Source organism: Chenopodium album, chromosome 8 (genome assembly GCF_948465745.1).
Source record: "Chenopodium album chromosome 8, dcCheAlbu1.1, whole genome shotgun sequence".
Classification (NCBI taxonomy): Eukaryota; Viridiplantae; Streptophyta; class Magnoliopsida; order Caryophyllales; family Amaranthaceae; genus Chenopodium; species Chenopodium album.
The window spans coordinates 14,886,129-14,907,839 of NC_137841.1; the positions used below are offsets into that span (position 1 = coordinate 14,886,129).

Consider the following 21,711-nt stretch of genomic DNA (forward strand, 5'->3'; position numbering starts at 1 on the left):
CTCCTTCTCTGTTTTGCAATTTTTTCCAAGTTCGGATTGTCATTACTGGCAAGTTTTCCGAGATTGGATTGTCATACACCTAGTTCCCTTTGCCAAATTTCCCAAAGGATTGTTGTAGGACTCTAGTCATCATAAATTTCGGCAAAGGTTCCTCAACGTGGATTGTCATTCATTTCAGTAAGTGGCAATATTTCCCGAAGTGGATTGTCGGTCGACTCTTTTTTGCAAATGTTCCAAGACGCGGATTTTCAATTGTGGCAATATTTTCCTAAAAGGATTGTCCCATAGCGTTGGCAAATTTCCAAGGTGGATTGCTTTCAAGAGTTATATTCCAAGATGTGGATTATCGATCGTAGCAAAATTCTTATGAAAGATTTTTACGAAGCATTGGCAACTTTTACCAAAATTTGATTTTGGTAAATTTTCCGAGATACAGATTGTCGCTTCATCGTAGCAACATTTCCAAGGATGGATTGTTACGTAGCATTGACAACTTTCCCTAAATCAGATTGTCATACATCATACAAGAGTTGTGTTGGCAACTATTCCCAAAGAAAAGAGGATTGTCATCACAACAAAAGCACGGACATACTGGTTCATAAGCAGCAAAGCGCCGACGTACTGGCATAGCAGCATTAAGGATAAACAAGCACTGATCTTTTCGAAGACTATCACAGTGGAAATTAGAGGCAGTTACAGGCGTAGCAATCTTCAGGCGGTGTTCTCTAGCTTGCGGAAGATCTTCACAACAAATCGGTTACCTCTAAAGACGTGTGCTTGACAGTGCAAGATACGCGTTTCTTAACTCTCTTATCTGTTTTAACTAATGCTAGTTTTGCAGGTATCGACGTTACAAGAATGATTTAGGATCGCAGAACGTTCTGAATCATTCTCCGTCCCTATCGCTACTTTGACTTTTATTTTCAAAACTTGCGTTTCTCCAAACTCAGTCAAAGTGGGGGCTTCTTTAGACACCTAAATGTGTCTCCTCAAAACCAAACCTAGTGATGAATACCTTTCATGTCATTTGATTATCAAACAAAGCAAAAGTGTGAAAAGTCTAGTGATGAGGATGTTTTTATTAAAATATCTTTTCTTTCTGTTTTTGAAAAAATTTCTTTTTTTACCCTATTTATGAAAAGCGTGCATTCCAATTTAGTTTGGTACATGATATGGGTCCAATAATGATGTAGTTGGATGGGGCTTAAAAAGACCTTTCCAACGATATATTATAAGCCAAATTCCGATGAATAATATGGCCAAAATACTAAATTGGGCCTAAACCGGATTTTACCTACGACCCAATGATCATGTGGAGGGTCCAAAGGTTTACTCCTATTCCTAAAATAATTAGGATTAATTAGAAGCTTCTATAAGTTTTTTAAAGATCTTAATTATCCTTTTTGAAAAGATAAGATTAAAGAATTTGAGTTAAATAAAAACTTTCTGTTTTTAAAGCTTTCCTTTTTTAAAACTTTCCTTTTCTTAAATCCTAATTCTATTCGAATTTAAAGATATTCAAAGATAGTCCGATTTTATTTTCGTGCCTCATAATATTTATCCAAATCTTATATGGTTGGATATATCTTGAAATTATCTTTCCAATGATATATTATAATATTAAATCCGAGTTATAACGAAAAAGATATGAATGAGATATGAAACTTTATCCAAAACTGACACCGTCCTAATATTTTGACAATATCTTTTTATCTAAATAATATTTTTATTTGATTTTAATTGGGTTGGAAAGTAGATTTCAAGAGCTTTCCAACGATATATTATATGCCTTATTTGGACTTCTAAATAAAAAGATATGATAAAAACAAAATCCCCAAAAACTGCTGTCCATCGAGTTTTATTTCTATTCGAATTCGGATTCTTTTCTTATTCTTCGACCCTCTTTTCCCTATAAATAGAGGTCATATCTCCCTTTTTTAAATCATCAAATCTCTTATTCTCTCTAGTTTTCAAGATCTCTTCTCTCTCACTTTTCTAAACAACCCTTTGCATACAAAATTCCGCATTCACAAGATCTAGAAACACCTAGCCAAATTCGAAGTTGCCTTCGCCCTAGACGTGAAAGGTTTGATATTTCTGAGGGTTTGGTCCCTAATCTCTATTTCAATTATTTAATTTAGGGCTTGTTTGGTATCATTTTTGGTTTTTAGTTTCCTGTTTTTTTGAAAACTAAAAACCAAAAACAGGAAACAAGAAAAAGGTGTTTCCACTTTTTTGTTGTCAGTTTTCAAAATTATTATGATTTTAATAATTTTAAATAATTTTTTATTCATTATGTGACATATATCATATATTTTTATACAACAAAAAACCAAAAAACAGAAAACCACAGCAATGCCAAACGAACCCTTAATTGTTTGTTTTATATTTTCCTTGAAGTTACTAACGTGTGTATTTTGTTATTAGAAAGAGATACGAGGCATCCAAGTAAGTGCTTTAATTTTTTTATTGATATTATGATATAGAAATCATGGTTAGTTTGTTATTTTGATTCCTAGTATCATGTTAGGATGTTTTATTTCTTCCTAGTATCATGTTTAGGGTAAAGAATATAATATCAATTATGATTTCTGTGATGCTTCCTATTTTCTTTCTAATATTCATAATAGTATCATGTTAGGGCTAAAGCTTTGATTTTTAATGTTTAGTGACATGCTAGGGTTTGTTATTAATCTTATTAATATCATGCCTAGGATCTTGCTATTATTATGCTTTAACATTATTATGATTATTTTTATGATTTATGATTATAATTGTTATAATAATTATTTTAATAATTATAATTGTCATGATTATTATCATGTTGCTTGATATTTATTTTATTGTTATTGCTTGATCACACCTTTTATGCATGCTTAAAGGGAATTTGTACTTGTAATCACGCTTAATAAGATAATTAATAATCTTGTTTAGGGTTAATTTGATTATAATTCAAGTAATCGCCAATAATAGTTTTGTTTGTGCATTAATATTCAACCAACATAGATAAACAAGTTTAGGGTAAACCTAATGATTGCATGTTAGTCATAAAGTGCACATGAATACGATTAGAATAAAGTAGAGGCCTATTATTAGGGCAGGTTCAATCTCTTTTAGGTTGGATTTTTACCTTCATCCCCGAACTACCAGTCATGGTTCAAGACCTATTGGAGTTGACGATCTGCTGGATCGTTAAGGGGTGTAACCTTCACCTCGTGAACGGTTTACAAGTTCCTAAAACTTGTTGGCGACTCTTTTGCTCTATCTTCTTTCCCTTTGGACGCCACCATACTTAAGTGTATGATCACAGTGGGGTTCGAGCTAGGGTAATGCTTGAAATATTCCCTACAGCTGCAAATACCATCAAGGTAGGGGTCATACTAATGAGAGCTGTTGGAAGATAAAAGAGGTCATCCAATATCTAATTGACAATAAACAAGCTTCCCATACCTCTAAACGGCAAGAAGAACGAGTGATGATAAGGCATAAGACAAGAGGCGAGCTTCAACGACAAGATTTCGTGACCTTTTTTTCTATTTCCTTTTCATTCTTCCTTTCCCCAATAAGTCTAGCAATAGACACCTTTTATTTTCCTTAATTTTTATTTTTTATGTTTCTTTTCTCCCTTTAATTAAATGAGCATTTGTTTCCTTGCATATGATCATTGCATTGCATTGCCAAAAAAAAAAAAAAAGAAAAAAAAACAAATCCATTTCGAATTAAGCACAAATTATACCCATGATTAGTGGCACCTCTTGTAGCCATGTTATACCTTTCATCCTTCAATATACAATCTTTTCTTGATAAACCACTTTGAGCCTCGGCTAACGATAGACTTTTTTTTCTTCAACCCAAATCTACCTAACCTTGGGATGGGATAGTGTGTAACTTATGCAATTTTCAAAGAACAAAAGCTTGAGTGAATCAAAAGATTAAAATATCAAAAACAATAAAAGTGTACAAAAGGGAAAGTGTTCCAATGTCTTTGACATGAACATGTCTTTGATATGAACACGTCTTAGATTGCGTCTCTTATCGAGTGCTCGGTACCGTGCCCGATAAACATGAATGCCAAGTGAGTGATAGACCGCATGATCGGGATTGCCCACATTTATAGAAAAGATTCAAATATGAAAAATGCAAAAGCAAAAAAGAAAGCAAAATGTAAATAAAAGAGAGTTTAAAAGTGAGAAAAACTCAAGCATAAAAATACAAGGATTCAAATGCATGGTTGCACACCTCGGGGGTTTATCTAGGGTTTTGAGCCTTTATCCCTTTTATAACCTTTACCCTAACCACGTTACAACCCTTAAAAGACCTCTTTGAGGTATACACACACTTGTGCGAGGTTCGGCTGACTACGTTCGGCCTGATTCCTAACGGATACGTAGGCAACCTCACAAAGGGGTGCGACCGTAATAAACATGAATTCATATTCATATTCATATTCACATTCACACACTCACACCATGATCATATCAAAGGATCTCCAATGCTCATCCCTATTCATTTAAAGCTAGACTTGGGGGCTTGATCCTTACATTATTAGCCTACCCAGCCTAAGAGTCACCATCATTTGACTCTTTTCAATATATTTTTCCACACACTTAGCCCTTGCGGCCTAACTTTAGTGTCACTATGACACACATCACATATACATGACCGAATATACTTCCTTTAGGAAACCTTTGTCATGAAATCTTAACACAACGCTGAAGAATGCCTTAGCCTCTGCGCCTAAGTTACCTAAATACTTTCATTATCAAGTCAACTACGATAGTCTAAGATGTTACAATCCTGGTACTATGAGAGACAACGTTAACAGATTAAGCTCATTCAACATGCACCATCAAACACTTCGATTCTTTTTTCGCGTCCTTCTCTTTTGGGAGAAAGTCGGGGCTCTCCACAAAAATGACGGAAATTTTTTAAATTTTTTCTTTTTCGCATTTTGAGTCAAGCACATCACAATACAATGCACACACGAGTCATGAGTCACACGTGTCAATTGACCTTGGGTGAACCTTAAGTTAGTTAGTCACCTTAGGTCAACCCTAAGAAAAAAATCAAGCCTTTGGTCATTCCTAAGAAAATCACCAGCAAAGTCTTTTGCAATCTTTTGATTTTTATAGGATACAACCATTCAACAAAGCTCCTGTTTGCAGCCAACCAAACGACCGCAACAAACATTCAAGTATCAAAGCTCTATTGTTCAAAGACGCGTGGATAATCCTTTCAAGCTATTTTATTCAGAGACGCGTGGACATATCAAAAAGCTCTTTTTCTTAGAGGAGCGTGGGCATATCATTCAAAGCTCTTTGTTCCGAGACGCGTGGACATGTCTTTCAAGCTCTTTTGCTCAGAGACGCGTGGGCATCCTATTAAAAGCTCTTTTGTTCAGAGACGGTAGACCTTTCTTCCAAAAGCTCCATTGTTTAGAGACGAGTGAACAATCCTAAAAAAAGAAGCTCTTTTGTTCAGAGACGAGTGAACAATCCTTAAAAAGAAGCTCTTTTGTTCAGAGACAAGTGAACAATCCTTAAAAAGAAGATCTTTTGTTCATAGACGAGTGAACATCAATAGCGGCAAAGCACGACCACAACATCAAAACAGCAAGATGGCGTTCCTTAGCTTGTGGAAGGTTGTCACAACAACAAATGTTGCAACAAATCGATTACCCTCAGAGACGTGTGCTCGACGGTGCAAGATACGCGTTTCATGACTCTCTTATCTTTTTTAACTAACGCTAGTTTGCAGGTATCAGCGTTACAAGAATGATTTAGGATTTCAGAACGTTCTGAATCATTCTCCGATCCTATCGTTACTTTGACTTTTGTTTTCGAAACTTGTGTTTCTCCAAACTCAGTCAAAGTGGGGGCTTCTGTAGACACCCAAATGTGTCTCCCCAATACCAAACCCAATGATGAATACTTTTTACGTCATTTGATTATCGAACAAAGCGAAAGTGTGAAAAGTCTACTGATGAGGATGTTTTTATTAAAATATCTATTCTTTCTGTTTTTGAAAATATTTCTTTTCTTACCCTATTTATGAAAAACATGCATTCCAGTTAAGTTTGGTCCATGATATGGGTCCAATAATAGTGTAGTTTGATGGGGCTTGAAAAGAACTTTCCAACGATATATTATAACTTAATACCGATGAATAATGAGGAAGTTATGGCAAAAATACTAAAGTGGGCCCAAACTTGATTTTACCTACGACCCAATGATCATGTGTAGGGTCCAAAGGTTTACTCCTATTCCTAAACTAATTAGGATTTATTAGAAGTTTCTATGAGTTTCTAAAAGATCTTAATTATCCTTTTTGAAAAGATATAATCAAGGACTTTGAAATTGAAAACTTTCCTTTTTTCTAAATCCTAATTCTATTCGAGTTTAAAAATGTTCAAAGACAGTTAGATATTATTTTTGTGCCTCATAATCTTTATCTAAATCTTATATGGTTGGATAGATCTTTTATCTTTCCAAATTATATATTATAATATTAATTCCAAGCTATAACGAAAAAGATATTAATGGAATACGAAACTCTATCCTAAACTGATACCCTTCCACTATTTTGGCCATATCTTTTTATCTACAAAATATTTTAATCTGATTCCAATTGGGTTGGAAAGAGACTTCAATAGCTTTCCAACAACATATTATATGACTTATTTTGACTTCTGGGTATAAAAATATGAATAAAACAATATCCGCAAAAAAGTTGTCCCAGCGCCAAACGACAGGTATGTCGCTTGGCGATGATACCTGTCGCCTGGCGACGAGCTTGTCGTCTGGCGCTGCTCCTGTCGTTGGCGACATGAGGTCTTTTTATTCCGAATAGGACTCAAACTCTTTTCTTCGGTTTTCGTGCTATTTTTTTTTTTATAAATAGGGGTCGTATCTCCCCGTTTTAAATCATTCACAACAACCATCTCTCTCTCTCTAAAAGGCAGAAGCTTTCTCTCTCTATATTTTTTCTAAACCTTCCCTTTTACAAAATTCCTCATACATTACTTCTAGACACACCTAGCCAAGTTCGAAGTTGCATTCGCCCTAGACGTGAAAGGTTGATAATTTATGAGGGTTTGGTCCCAAATCTATATTTCAATTATTTAACTTAACTATTTGATTTTTATATTTTCTTTGAAGTTACTAACTTGTGTATTTTGTTATTAGAAAGAGATACGAGGCATCGAAGTAAGTAATTTAATTGTTTCATTGATCTTTTGATATAGAAATCATGCTTTGGTTATTTTTTTTATTCCTAGTATTATGTTAGGATGTTTTATTGCTTCCTAGTATCATGTTTAGGATTAACTTATATTTCTGATATTATTATGATGCTTCCTATTTCTCTCCCTAATATCATGTTAGTATCATGTTAGGGCTAAAGCTTTGATTTTTATTGTTTAGTGACATGCTAGGGTTTGTTATTGATCTTGTTAGTATCATGCCTAAGATCTTGCTAATAATATTATTTTTTAACATGATTATTATTTTTATAATTATTGTTTTTATGATGATTATGTTTCTTGATTATATTTATTGTTATTGCTTGATCACACCTTTTATGCATGTTTAAAGGGAATTTGTACTTGTAATCATGCTTAATAAATAATTAATAATCTTGTTTAGGTTAATTTGATTATAATTCAAGTGATCACCAATAATAGTTTTATTTGTGCATTAATATTCAACCAACATAGATTAAACATGTTTAGGGTTAATCCTATTGATTGTATGTAAGTCAGAAAGCGCACATGAATACGAGAAGAATAAATTAAAGACCTATTATTAGGGCAGGTGCAATCTCTTTTAGGTTGGATTTGTACCTTCATCCCCAAACTTCCAGTCATGGTTCCAGACCTATTGGAGTTAACGATCTCCTAAATCGTTAAGGGGTGTAACCTTCATCCCGTGAACGGTTTATAAGTTCCTAAAACTTGTTGGAGTCTCTATTACTCTAGTTTCCTTCTCTTTGGATGCCACCATGCTTAAGTGTATGATCACAGTGGGGCTCAAGTGTTTGATGACTTGAAATATTCCCTACACCACTATTAAAGATGTGTTGTTGGATGCTGAGGAAAGACAAGTTGATAGTCATATTGTTCATGGTTGGCTTGAAAGGCTCACCGGTGTTGTCTATGCTGCTAACAACTTGTTTGATGAGGTGGCTATTGTTGCTTTGCAACGACATACAACTCATTGACAAAAACAAAATGTCTAAGAACGTACCAACTTTCTTCTCCCGCTTTAAACAAATTGCATTTTCCTTCAAAATTTCCCAGAAAATAAATATAATTAGGGAGGATCTTGATGAAATAATCAAAGATGTCACGCTGTTTCAATTTATTCAGAAGTCTCTTGAGGAAAAGAATGTAACGAGTAGTTGGAGGAGAGATCAGACTATTTCATTTGTAGATGCAAAAGAAGTTGTTGGTGGAAATGACGATAAGAAATTTATCTTGGACATGCTGCTCACCAACTTATCCATTAATGGGAACATTAATGAGATGCTCCTATTGTCACAATTGTGGGAATTGGAGGCATAGGAAAGACAACTTTAGCTCAACTCATATATAATGATCCTCGGGAGTTCTTTTAGTTGATATTATTGGTTTGTGTTTCAGATATCTTTGATATTAAGGTAATCACTGAAAAGATCCTCATGTCAGCAACCAACACAGAAATTTAAAAGTTAGAGATGGAGTAGTTACAGGGTCATTTGCGAAAAGAAGTAGGTGGTAAAAAAATACTTGCTTGTTCTGGATGGTGTGTGGAACGAAAAACATGAGGAATAGCTGAAGCTGAGAGCTTTGTTGAAGGTTGGTGGTAAGGGGACTAAGATCCTCTTGTAACTACCTGATCAAGGGTGGTAGCAGACATAATGGGTACTTTTCCTCCTCATGAATTACAAGGAATATTAGAGGAGAAGTCTTGGAAATTGTTTGAAAAGATGGCATTTAAATCGAGACAAGCTCAACAGAAACCACACCTTGTGAGATTAGGGAAGGAGATTCTTAAGAAGTGTGCAAGTGTTTCTTTAGCCATAAGAACTATTAAGAGTCTGGTTTATGGCAAGGAGGATAGAATGTGGTTTTCTTTTAAGGATATAAGTCTTGCAAATATTTCTGGGAACCAAAGTGACGTTATGAACATTCTCAAGCTCAGGTACATTCATTTGCAGTTGCCATTGAAAAATTGTTTTGCTTACTGTGCTTTGTTTCCAAAAGACTATGAATTTGATAAGGAAATGTTGATTGATCTTTGGATAGCAGAAGATTTCATCATTTTAGCTGCTAGTGAAGGGCAAAGTCCTGATGGAGTTGCAAAGGAGTACTTTTTTACTCTGGTGCAAAGGGGCTTTTTCCAGAATATAAGAAGGAACGAATGGGAGGTTATTACAAAGTGAAAAATGCACGATTAATGCATGATCTTGTAGAAGAAGTGGCTAGAGTCAAATGCAAGGTTACAAGGTTTGTAGAAATGAATTTTGACAATGACAAAATCCTCCACTTGTCCTTTGCTTATCATTTGACTTCCTTGTTGGAAATTCCAATTGGCATGTATAATTTTAAGCTTCTGCGTACGTTTATTTTGCCAGAGCAAGTAAATGATGGGTGTCCCTTTAGCGAATCAATCTGCCAATAGTTAATAATGAGGTTTAGCTGCTTGCGGGTGTTGGATCTACATGGTCACAGTCTCAAGAGTTTGCCTAGTGCAATTAGCAAGCTGATTCACTTGAGATTCCTCAATCTCTCTCACACACCTATTCTATAGCTCCCCTTTTCAATAACAGATCTTTTGAATTTACAAACACTAAATTTGCATGATTGTAAGAACCTTAGAACACTTCCTTTACTGTTAGAAAGCTTACCGATTTGAGGAGCCTTGATGTTTCCAATTGTTTCAATTTAACTCATATTCCATCAGGAATAGGAGTTTAATTTTCTTAATAAGCTGCCTAGATTTATAGTTAACCACGAGTGGTCTCTCTATAAGCCCAACAGTTCTAGTGCTAAACTGAGTGATTTCTAGAAACTCCATAACCTGAGAGGAGACATAGCAATTTATATATTCCATGATAAAACAACATGTTGGATGCAATAGAAGCATAGTTGAGCTGCAAACATAAGTTGACCGAATTGATGATAGACTTCGATTGGAATTATGAAGATGGTGGTGTAGACATCTACTTTTGGCCTCCTATCCCGACAGGAAGTGCAATGACGATAAATAAAACCATCTTCGTGTTGGATCAAAGTGAAGAATGGTTATGGATGACTGGCTAAACCGCAAAGACACAAAAAGACTAGCCTAATCTAAAACAAATACAAAACAAGGTCCTATTAACTAAACCTGATCATAATTAGGCTTAAGCCCGTGCTTAAGACCCAATAATGACGGAATTAGAGGCGCCTAGGTTAAATTTAATGCTGCCGTAGAAAAAGCCGAACGCATCTCAATGAGTCGCACTTGTCTAGCGCGCGCAACTAATTAAGTTGCGCGCAACACCCTGCACAACTTCTAGAGATGCGCTCGCGGGAGATTCCGAATTTCATAAAAATATAAATCGAATCTTTCCATAATGCCGCGTGCAAGACATTTAGTTTCGCTGCCCATAGCAACGCAACTAAATCACTTGCGCTGGGATACCGCGCGCAACACATCCAGATGCGTGTGACACCTGCTATGGCAGAATGCTTAAAACCCTAATTGCACCCATTCCTTATAAATAGGGGCCTAATATGAGGCTTAAACACACTAAAATTAACCTGAAATCCTAGCAGAAACTCTTATGAACTTGTGCTACCAAACCCTCTTGTCCTAAACACTCACCCCTCTTAATCTTTGTTACTACGGTGGAGGTTCCCAAACAAGAAGGAGTCCATAAGTGTTTTAAACGGAGATCTGGCAAAGAGAAGTGGTAAATTCTCGAGAACTTAGATAAATCATGTAGGGAATATTTCAAGCATTATCCCTAGCTTGAACCCCACTGTGATCATACACTAAAGTACGGTGGCGTCCAAAGGGAAGGAAGATAGAGCAAAAGAGTCGCCAACAAGTTTTAGGAACTTGTAAACCGTTCACGAGGTGAAGGTTACACCCCTTAACGATGCAGGAGATTGTCAACTCCAATAGGTCTTGAACCATGACTGGTAGTTCGGGGATGAAGGTACAAATCCAACCTAAAAGAGATTGAACCTGCCCTAATAATAGGCCTCTACTTTATTATGATCGTATTCATGTGCGCTTTCTGACTAACATACAATCAATAGGATTAACCTAAACCTGTTTATCTATGTTGGTTGAATATTAATGCACAAATAAATCTATTATTCGCGATCACTTGAATTATAATCAGATTAACCCTAAACAATATTATTAATTATCTTATTAAGCATGATTACAAGTACCAATTCCCTTTAAGAATGCATAAAAGGTGTGATCAAGCAATAACAATAAAAATCAAGCAACATAATAATAATCATAAATAATCATAATAATTATAACAACTATTATAACAATTATAAAAATAATCATAGAAATAAACATGTTCATGTTAAAGCATAATAGTAATAGCAAGACCCTAGGCATGATACTAACAAGATAAATAACAAACCCTAGCATGTCACTAAGCAATAAAGATCAAATATATAGCCCTAACATGATACTAACAATCATAAATATTAGGAAGAACATAAAAGGCATCATACTTTTAATCATACTTGATATTAAATTTACCTTAAACATGATACTAGGAATTTATTATTGTCAGCCTAAACATCAAATTAAGGAAAACATCCTAACATGATACTTGGAATCATAATAACAATCTAAGCATGATTTTTATATAATAACATCAATAAAAACCATTAAAGTACTTACTTGGATGCTTCGTACCTCTTTCTAATAACAAAATACACGCGTTAGTAACTTCAAGGAAAATATAATCAACAATTAAATTAAATAATTGAAAGAGAGATTTGGGACCAAACCCTCATAAATTGAATCCTTTCATGTCTAGGGCGAAGGCAACTTCGAATATGGCTAGGTGTATATAAGTCTTGCGAATGCGGAATTTGTATTTGAGAAAAGCTAGTTTAGAAAAGAGAGAAAGAAAGTAATCAAGAATTTCTTGATGAGAGTTGGTGAATGAAAACGGAGTTTTTAGGAAGCTATTTATAGAGAAAATCAGCCAAAAAGATAAAAAAACGAAACAGAGTTCTGACGTGTAAAACGAGATTAGCGGCAGACGCTGACATTAGCGCCAAGCGCTAACGCTAGCGCCAGGCGCCAACCTTAGCGTCAGGCGCTAATGCTGGCATTTGGCGCTAACTTAATTATTGACGCGTTTTTTAAAAATCAGATAGAAATTGCCGTACAGGAGGACAAAATCGTATTTTCCTCAAAAACATTATTTTGTTCTGATTAAAACACTAGAAAGTCAACAAAAGTCAACAAAAGTCAATTTATCAATGCTAATTGAATTAGGAATGAAAAGAACCTTCTAGAAGAATCTGGATGACTAAAACCATTCCTAATTGCATTAGGAATGATAAATCTATATTAGGCCCTCCTCTAGATCATTGGGCCGCATATGAGGCTCAAACCAAGCCCAGTTTAGTAATTTGGCCATAACTTCCTCAATATTCATCGGAATGGGGCTTATAATATATCGTTGGAAAGCTCTTTTCAAACCCTATCCAACTACACCACTATTGGACCCATATCATGGACCAACCAAACTGGATTGGCTGTTTTCTTAAAATAGGTTTTCAAAAATAGAGAGAAGAGGAAAGAAATTAAAACTATCCGCAACACTAAACTTTCCACACTTTCAATTCATTTGATTATGATTCAACGTGAAAGGTACTCATCACCGGGTTTGGTTTTGGGGAGACACAAATGGGTGAAAACAAATCACATCTACTTTTCTTGTTTAAAAGAACTTTAATCAATAAAATAGTGTTGTTTGACCACTTTAAAAGGATATTTAATTAATCAATTCCACATAATATCTTGCGTTAAATAAGATTAGAATTGAATAATTAATTGATTGATTGATCACTTAAGCCAAGGCGAACCTTGTTTAATTTTTCTCCTTTCACGAATTCAAATTAAATAAAGAATAACGACTTTGCAATGTAATTCCTACGTGATTAATGCTTGTAAATAAAATCAACTAACTTAGTTTTAGGTATCACATTGCATATATTGTTTGGTGATGAAATTGTGAAAAAGGAAGAGCTAGTAGAGGCCGCACTAGGGCTAGTATAGCGATTCTCCTTTAAAGGGAACGCTATTTTAGTACCCTCGCTCCCGAACTCATTTCTGGTTTATGTAGACCAATTTAGGCATGGGTGAACTTACGATTTGTGCTAATTATCCCATGAACTCCACATGGAAGAAAGGCATGAACTAGGTTTATGGGTTTTCCCAAAACTCATTGGCGACTCCTACTTGTTTCTGACAAAAATGAGTAATGCTAGAATCAATTCTAATTCAAGGTCCCCCAAACAGTCCGGAATTCAAATCCTAATACACCCTAACAAGTGTAAAGTCCTAGGCTTTTAAAGGGCCATGGGAATCTAAGGAAGGATCCCCTACGATGGGAAACCCACCTTACAGTGGCGACTCCACTGGGGCCTTAAAGGTTACAAGATTAGTTCTTAGTTATGGTTTAAGTTTTCCAACACTTGGTTGCCTATGGGTTGTAACGGGAATTAACGTGGATAATCTCTAGTTAGAGAGCAAGACTTGAACGCATAATATCTTCCTTTTGCACAAAAGTAAAAACCAAACAAGCAACATTGCATCATGTATAATCATATCACACTTTAACCTTTGGGGATTGGCTCATTGACTAGGGGTTGCCAACACTAGGTTTCTATCTCAAAATCAATAACAATCATCCCACCCATGTTGCCAACAAAATGTTGGGATAGCGATGCCATGAGTCAACACGTTGAGTGATTGATTTGTTTATCGTTTCTTAAGATATGGTATCTTTGGACACCCAAGCCTTTGACCTTAGAATGGCATTATGTGTATCTCGGCTAATGGTATGCTTATGTGATTACGTGACTATATGCGACGTGTTAAGATAACTTTCGTTTATTTCTCTTTAGTTTGGTTTAGGTTTCCAATTACAAAGTGTCTCTTCGTAATTTTGAATCATATTCGAACGGTAACATAAAAAAATCGAAAAAAATGATGGCAAAAAAAAAAAAAACGCTCGAATTAAAAAAAATTTACAAGCAGGTGGCGCGTGTAACTCAATGAGTTGCGCGACCCCAATCAGCGCAAGTGATTCGCATGCGCGCGCCTACTGCACACAGCTTTGTTACTTGCGCGCTCCTACTGTTACGAGCCATTTTGATTTTTTTGAAAAACAAATTGGCTCGTTAAAACATTATCTTCATTGAAGAATTGTTTAGAGGTGCTGTTATCCGTTCGAATATATCTTGCGTTCTTTAATTTCCCCTTCTATTTTCTAAAAAAAGCGTATTGACTTACTTATCCTTTTGTACTTCTTTTAGGGCCGGTTTTCAAGCTTGGGAACGAAGACTCCCGGGCGCTTGCATTCTAATTTTGCCATCAAATAATCTACCCCTTTCGAACCACCTTCCCTCGACAACTAGTTCTAGTCCAACAACAATGTCGACCATTGAGCAACTTCAAGAAGAGATTGCTCGCTTGAGAGAAGAAAAGGCTCAAGAGGCCGAGGAAAGAAGAATTAAGATACTTGAAAAGGCTGAAAAGAAAAATGCCGAGACTCTAGCCTAGCAACAAAAGATGGAACAATTATACGTCAAAGAAAAGTCATCATTGGAGAAGCTTGTTCTTCGTTCTACATTGGGGAACAAGTACTTTGACGCAGAAAAGTTTGCTCCTCCCACAGGACTTGCTTTATCGGAAAAGTTCGTAGCTACGGACTTACCAATATTTAAGGTGACCAATAATCCACAAAACCACTTAATGTGTTTTACTAGCACCATGACATTAAAGGGAGTTGATCCTAAGCTTTATGCTTTGACTTTCCCTATATCTCTAGACCCAACCGCGAGAGAGTGGTACTATGGGCTAGATCCAAAATTCAAAACAACATGGGAAGATGTAGTTTCGACTTTCATTACCCAATATGAGAGTAACGTAGAGTTCAAATCGACTCTACGTGATCTCGAATTGCTTAATCAAGGTGACGATGAAGGTTTCCTTGCATTCTATAGTAGATGGAGAAAAAGGCGGCTCACCTTGCCCAAAGGCCACCTGAACTCGAGTTAGTACAAAAATTCATTGACAATTGCCATGAAAAGTACAACAAGCATCTACGTTACCTTGGTTTAGAGACTTTTCAAAAGGTCTATTCTGTGGCTACTAGGATTGAAGATGATCTTGCTAAAGAAAAAGCAACAAACCTTATCATCATCAACCTAGGAATAACTACAAAAGGGGAATGATAATACTTCATCCTCTATTGAAGTATTTGCAACCTCCATGCAATATAATAATACGAATCAATATAAAAGTAATGATCCTCGGAGAATATGGACAAAAGAAAAAAAAAATTTACACTATTTCCTGTGAGCTACAAAGAGTTATTAGAAAAATTGAGCGAAAAAGATCTACTTGCACCAACAGGGCCAACACCACCCACTCCACCAGAAAGAAGGTACGCTCAATGGGATAGTAGTGCTTATTGTGCTTATCATAGGGGCGTTGGGCATGATACCGAACGTTGCTATGTCCTAAAACACCAAGTACAAGATCTAGTAAACAATGGGAGGATTCCCATGCCTAAACCTAACAACAATGTATCCCCACTAGGGGAATTTCACATTGATGAGGACTATATGGGAAGTGATACGTTCAATCCTTTGGACTATATCACACCTATAGGGAAACCTCTAGCCACAACACTCATAAGGGCAACTAATGAAGTGTGTGGGTTATGGGACGACGACTTCTAAGACTTATATGTCTCTAAGTACGCCGCCGTCCTACCTCCGTCTTGTCTTCAAACAAAGACAAATGAAGCGCTTGATTGGGATAATTTTTTGGGGAAGTCACAAGACTTATTAAATATCTCCTTAGATGAACAATGAAATCAAGCACAACTCATGGAACATCTTAAAATAGAGGCACGTTCAAAACCTCTAGAGGAAAGTAGGTTCACGAGTCCTACAATTAACCCAAATGAGATAGATCATCTAACTCGTTTTGGGCGAGTTTACCAAGCACCACCAAATGGATATTAGACCACACAAAATCAAACTCAAGGTCAAGTACAAAACCCAATACCACCTCCACTTGAAGTGGAAGATCCATTGGTCAAACAACTTCGCCAATCCAATAAGGCGAATGTTAGCGTTTGGGAACTCCTAAGTACTTCTAAAGAACATAGGAATTCTCTTATGAATGCTCTAACGGCTTTGTCTGTAAGTACAGACACAACCCCCCAGGATCTCGTTAGGTTGCTTACTAGCGAGAAATCTGACAAATCAATCATTTTCACTGATGATGATTTGCCTTCAAAAGACAATACCCACAACAATGCATTATACTTAACTGTGGGCTGCAAAGGGTACAATATCCCTCTTGCTTTAGTAGACAATGGATCAGCTGTAAATGTGTGCCCATTACGAATAGAAAATTATCTAGGCCTTAATCCAGAAAAATATTTTCAATCAACAACACAAAACATTAGGACCTATGACAACTCGAGGAGATCGGTGTGTGGAACTGTTAAGCTACCAATTACTACAGGCCCTATTCAAAAGATGGTTGAATTCCATGTCGTGGACATTAAACCCCTATTCAACCTCTTACTTGGACGTCCTTGGATATACGAGCTTGGTGCAATACCATCCTCACTTCATCAAATGATTAGGTTGAACTACCAAGGGCTTCCTATGACTATACATGCTTCTCCTCTCAAAATAGCCATAAATGACCAATCACTTCTAGAAATAAACCATGATAATGATGAAGAGGTCATGTGGGGATTTGCCGCCGAGCCAATCTGCACAATCGAAATGGAAGAAATCCTTGAAGAATCATTCAAGCTTGATCCATATTCCACCCAGATAGTAAACAACATCTTGTTTAAGAGTAGTTACTTTCTTGGGATGCCTTTGGGAATAGGAAGGAAGAAATCTCTTTTACTTCCTATCCCAAAGAAAAGTCTCTCTTTTGGATTGGGATACAAACCAACCAAGAAAGAACTAGAGTCTCACGATGCTAAAAAAAAAAGCACGGAGAGACAACAGTAAGAAAGGGATAATCACTTTGCTCCCATCTTACCAAAAAAACCCTTTATGGACAATTTATTAGGGAGGGAGAAGATTATCCTTGCTATAACTTTCCAAAACCATTAGTTCTAGAAGGAATCAAGAAGCCTGAATTTGAGATATTTCATAACTGCTACTTCTTGAATAACGATCTTAAAATCGCTGAATCAAAACACCCAACCCCAGGGTGCTATGATAGGCAAGCATTCAACTTGCTATTTGGACTAAAGCAAAACCATGTTGCTACCATGACTAATCAGAATGCCATCCAAGATGAAGCTTTTGACCCAACCTCGTGGATCACTCCTTCTAATGAAACCTTCGAGCATGGATGGAGGAAATCATTTAAGTGGACCAATCATAAAGGTGACAAGTTGGAAATCGTCACAGGCGAGGGGAAGATGTTTGAAGAATCGGATGACGAGTTTAGCTTATACTTTAAGGAAGCTGAAAATTTGAGCCTTGTGGCCATTACTTAATCTTTATTTTCTAGTTCTAAGGACGAACATCCCAAAAAGGATTCTTTTCTTGATGTACTCTATTTTGAATTCAATAATATGAGCTCTATTTTCGAGTATATGCCTTCTCTTGAATCTTTTGAATGCTATAATTGAAGAAACTGAAACAGTCAATATAGGAACTAATGAAAACAAAGGGAAGTCAAAATTGGCTTAACTTTTAATCCATAAGACCGATCGATCCTCATATCGACACTCAAAGAATTCGAAGACGTGTTCGCTTGGTCATACAAGGACATGCCTTAGATAGATAGGGAAATTGCGAAACATACCATTCCCTTGAACCCTACCACTAAACCAGTAAAACAAAAATTTCGATGAATGAAACCTGATGTCGCTTTGAAAATAAAAGAAGAAGTAAAAAAACAATTAGACGCAGGTTTCATTCGCGTATGTAATTACCCATGGGTAGCAAACATCGTCCCAGTCCCTAAAAAGGATGGACGAGTTTGCATGTGTGTCGACTTTAGGGACCTTAACAAGGCTAGCCCTAAAGACGACTTTCCTCTAGCTCATATTGATATATTGGTAGATAAAACGGATTAACATGCAATGTTATCCTTTATGGATGGATACGCAGGTTACAACCAAATTCTAATGGCAAAAGAAGACGAAGGAAAGACATGCTTTATCACCCCTTGGGTTACATATTGCTACACAGTCATGCCATTTGGTCTAAAAAATGCAGGAGCTACGTACCAAAGAACGACTACGACTCTCTTGCATGATATGATGCATAAAGAAATAGAACTGTATGTATATGATATGATTGTATAGTCCAAAGATAGAATGGGACACATAAAAGCATTACGCAAATTTTTCACTCGCATAAAAGAATATAGAATGTGATTGAATCCACAAAAATGTGCCTTTGAATTAACTTATGGTAAGTTACTCGAATATGTAGTGAGCACACGTGGTATTGAGATCTATCCCTCTAAAATAAAGGCAATCGTTGATATGCCTCCCCTTCAGACAGAAAAAGAAATTAGGGGGTTTCTTGGCAAACTACAATACATTAGTCGGTTTTTCAACAAATTGACTATGACTTGTGAGCCAATATCTAAAAAATTGAAAAAAGAAGAAAAACATGAATGGTACGATCAATGCCAAAGGGCCTTTGAGAAAACCAAAGATTATCTCAAAAGTCCACCAGTTTTAGCACCATCAGAACCCAAACTACCTCTTAGGCTATACATCACGCTTATAAGTGCCATGCTAGCACAAGAGGTAGAAAAAGTTGAGCGTGAAATATACTACATAAGTAAAAAATTCATTCAATATGAAACAAAATATAGCACCTTTGAAAAAATGAGTTTAGCATTAGTGCGGGCAACTAAAAAACTACAACATTACATGATACCACACACTACTTATGTGATTTCTCAACAAAATCTGATAAAGTTTTTGTTTAAACAACCACCTATACAAGGAAGAATATCCAAGTTGTTGGTAATGTTGACCGAATTTGAACTAAAATATATTCCTGAAAAATTAAAGAAAGGGAAGGTAATTTCCGATTTTCAGGCCCAACATCCTATTCAAACAAGTCATGTAGAAACTACTCATCTTCCGGATGAAGAGATTCTCATGACGCAAGATGACAAATGGGTAATGCACTTCGACGATGCATCCAATCAAAAAGGATGTAGCGTGGGAGTGTTACTCATAAGTCCAGAGGGAGCACATACTCCAATCTCTGTCAAACTAGACTTTGAGGTTACTAATAATGCCGCGGAATGTGAAGCGTGCATTAATAGATTAGAAGCAGCAACTAGCATAGGTGTACAAAAATTAGAGGTATATGGAGATTCTAGTTTGATTATAAATAATATACTAAAAAATGGAAAATAAAGAACTCCACAATGATATTATACCAAGCACACCTAGTGCAACTCATCAAGCATTTTGAACATATTGATTTAAATACCTCCCAAGGGATGATAATCAATTTGCCGATGCGCTAGCAAAATTAACCTCAACGATCAACATTCTAGATCACTTAAATATGATGTCATTATGCGTTGATAGAAGAGAAGAACCAGCATATTGCAACGCAATAGAGGAAATAAATTACATTGAAGGAGACAATCCTTGGTATGATCATATCCTCCAATATATTACCCATGACACATATCCTGAAAATACTTCATCGAAAGACCAACGAGCACTAAGTACACTTGCGGCCCAATATGGTCTATTAAATGGTCAATTATGCAAAAAGGGACCTAATGGTCAAAGCTTATTGTGTATAGACCAACCCGAATCCACACGCCTTATGGAAAATACTCACAAAGGTGTTTGTGGACCTCACATGAATGGTAAAATTCTTGCTAAAATAATTTCACGACAAGGGTACTATTGGTCTACTATGGAACATGATTGCATACAATATGTTAAAAAATGTCCAGACTGTCAAATGTTCGCTAATTTACAACACCCTTCACCATCCGAATTATACAATCTCACTTCCCCTTGGCATTTTTCGACTTGGGGAATTGACATAATTGGAAAAATTTCTCCAACAGGAGCAGGAGGGCACGAGTACATATTAGTAGCCATCAATTACTTTACCAAGTGGATTGAGGCCGCTTCTTACGTGAATATCACTTCTAAACATGTCGCAAAGTTTCTCGAAAGAAATATATTTTGTAGATATGGAGTTCCACACGAACTAATTAGTGATCAGGGATCTCAATTCAAAGCTGAAGTCGAGACCCTCTTAACTCGAAAGTAAAACAGTATCACTCATCTCCATATAGACCTCAAATGAATGAAGCTGTAGAATCGGAAAATAAATACATAACAGTGAACATTAAGAAAATGGTAGAAAATTATAAGACTGGCCGAATAAACTACACTTCACTCTAGGGGGTTATAGAACGTCCATACGAACATCAATAGGAGTAACTCCATACTCCTTAGTTTTTGGAATGAACGCAGTTCAACCAGTCAAACTAGAAATACCATCCCTACGCATTGTACTCGAAAGTAAGCTACCGGAAGCTGAATGGGTAAGAGCGAGGTATGAAGAGCTTTTATTCCTCGATGAACGACGATTAAGAGCTTTTCATCATGTACAAGTCTACCAACGACGTATTGCGCGACATTTTAACAAAAGGGTATGACCTAGAAATATCAAGGAAGGTGACTTTGTACTAAAAGAGGTTAGGGGTCCACCAATCGATCCAATATGGTAATTCAAACCTAATTGGATAGGATTCTACCGCGTAATTGAAATTCTATCAGGAGGAGCTGTCAGATTAATGGATATTGGAGGTGATGAAATTCGCCAATTAATTAACATTGATCAACTTAAAAAGTATTACATATGAAATCCGGATAAACTCGTTCATTCATTAAATAAATCATTTTCTTTAGCATTCAATTAAAACATTCTAAGTGTTACACACTTTACCGAATAAAGTTCATAACACTTTGGGGGGTGGTTATTTAAAAATTAAACATAGACCAATCAAGTGTTCAGATTTTTTTCGAACATCACAAAAAACTCTTCACACTTTGGAGGGTAATAATGCAAAAAAAAAAAAAATTAACGCTTGTAGCATAGATGCCGCACGCAACTAAAACAATTGCCGCGGATGTCACGCGCAATTGAATCAGTTGCGTGCGACAGGCTCGCGCAACATTAGATGTTGCGCGCGCCACCTGATGATGAACTGCGAACCCAGAATTTTTGCGCGAGAATAAAATTGTGATGCTTACTTGCGATAACAAAAGGGGCATTCCTCGAAAATAACATAAACTCGGAAAAAAAAATTAAGCTTTGATTTAAATTAATAAACAAAGTTTGATTTATTTTTCATTCAATGTCAAGAGGTTGAAGAAAAATATAAAATAAATATATATAATAATACTAACATTGTAAAG

At 36.1% G+C, this 21,711-nt stretch overlaps 1 protein-coding gene across 1 annotated transcript; it reads left to right on the forward strand.

Moving 5' to 3' along the window:
* Positions 1 to 8,895: 8,895 nt before the first annotated feature.
* On the forward strand, positions 8,896 to 9,420 carry LOC145642758 (disease resistance protein RGA2-like). Its single transcript, XM_081693932.1, has one exon. It carries the CDS (start codon positions 8,896 to 8,898, stop codon positions 9,418 to 9,420), a length of 525 nt encoding a protein of 174 aa, XP_081550058.1.
* Positions 9,421 to 21,711: the final 12,291 nt, after the last annotated feature.

What these genes read in the sequence shown, in the direction of transcription:
- LOC145642758 (XM_081693932.1), top strand. Translation starts at nt 8,896, where the DNA reads ATGGGTACTTTTCCTCCTCATGAATTACAAGGAATATTAGAGGAGAAG.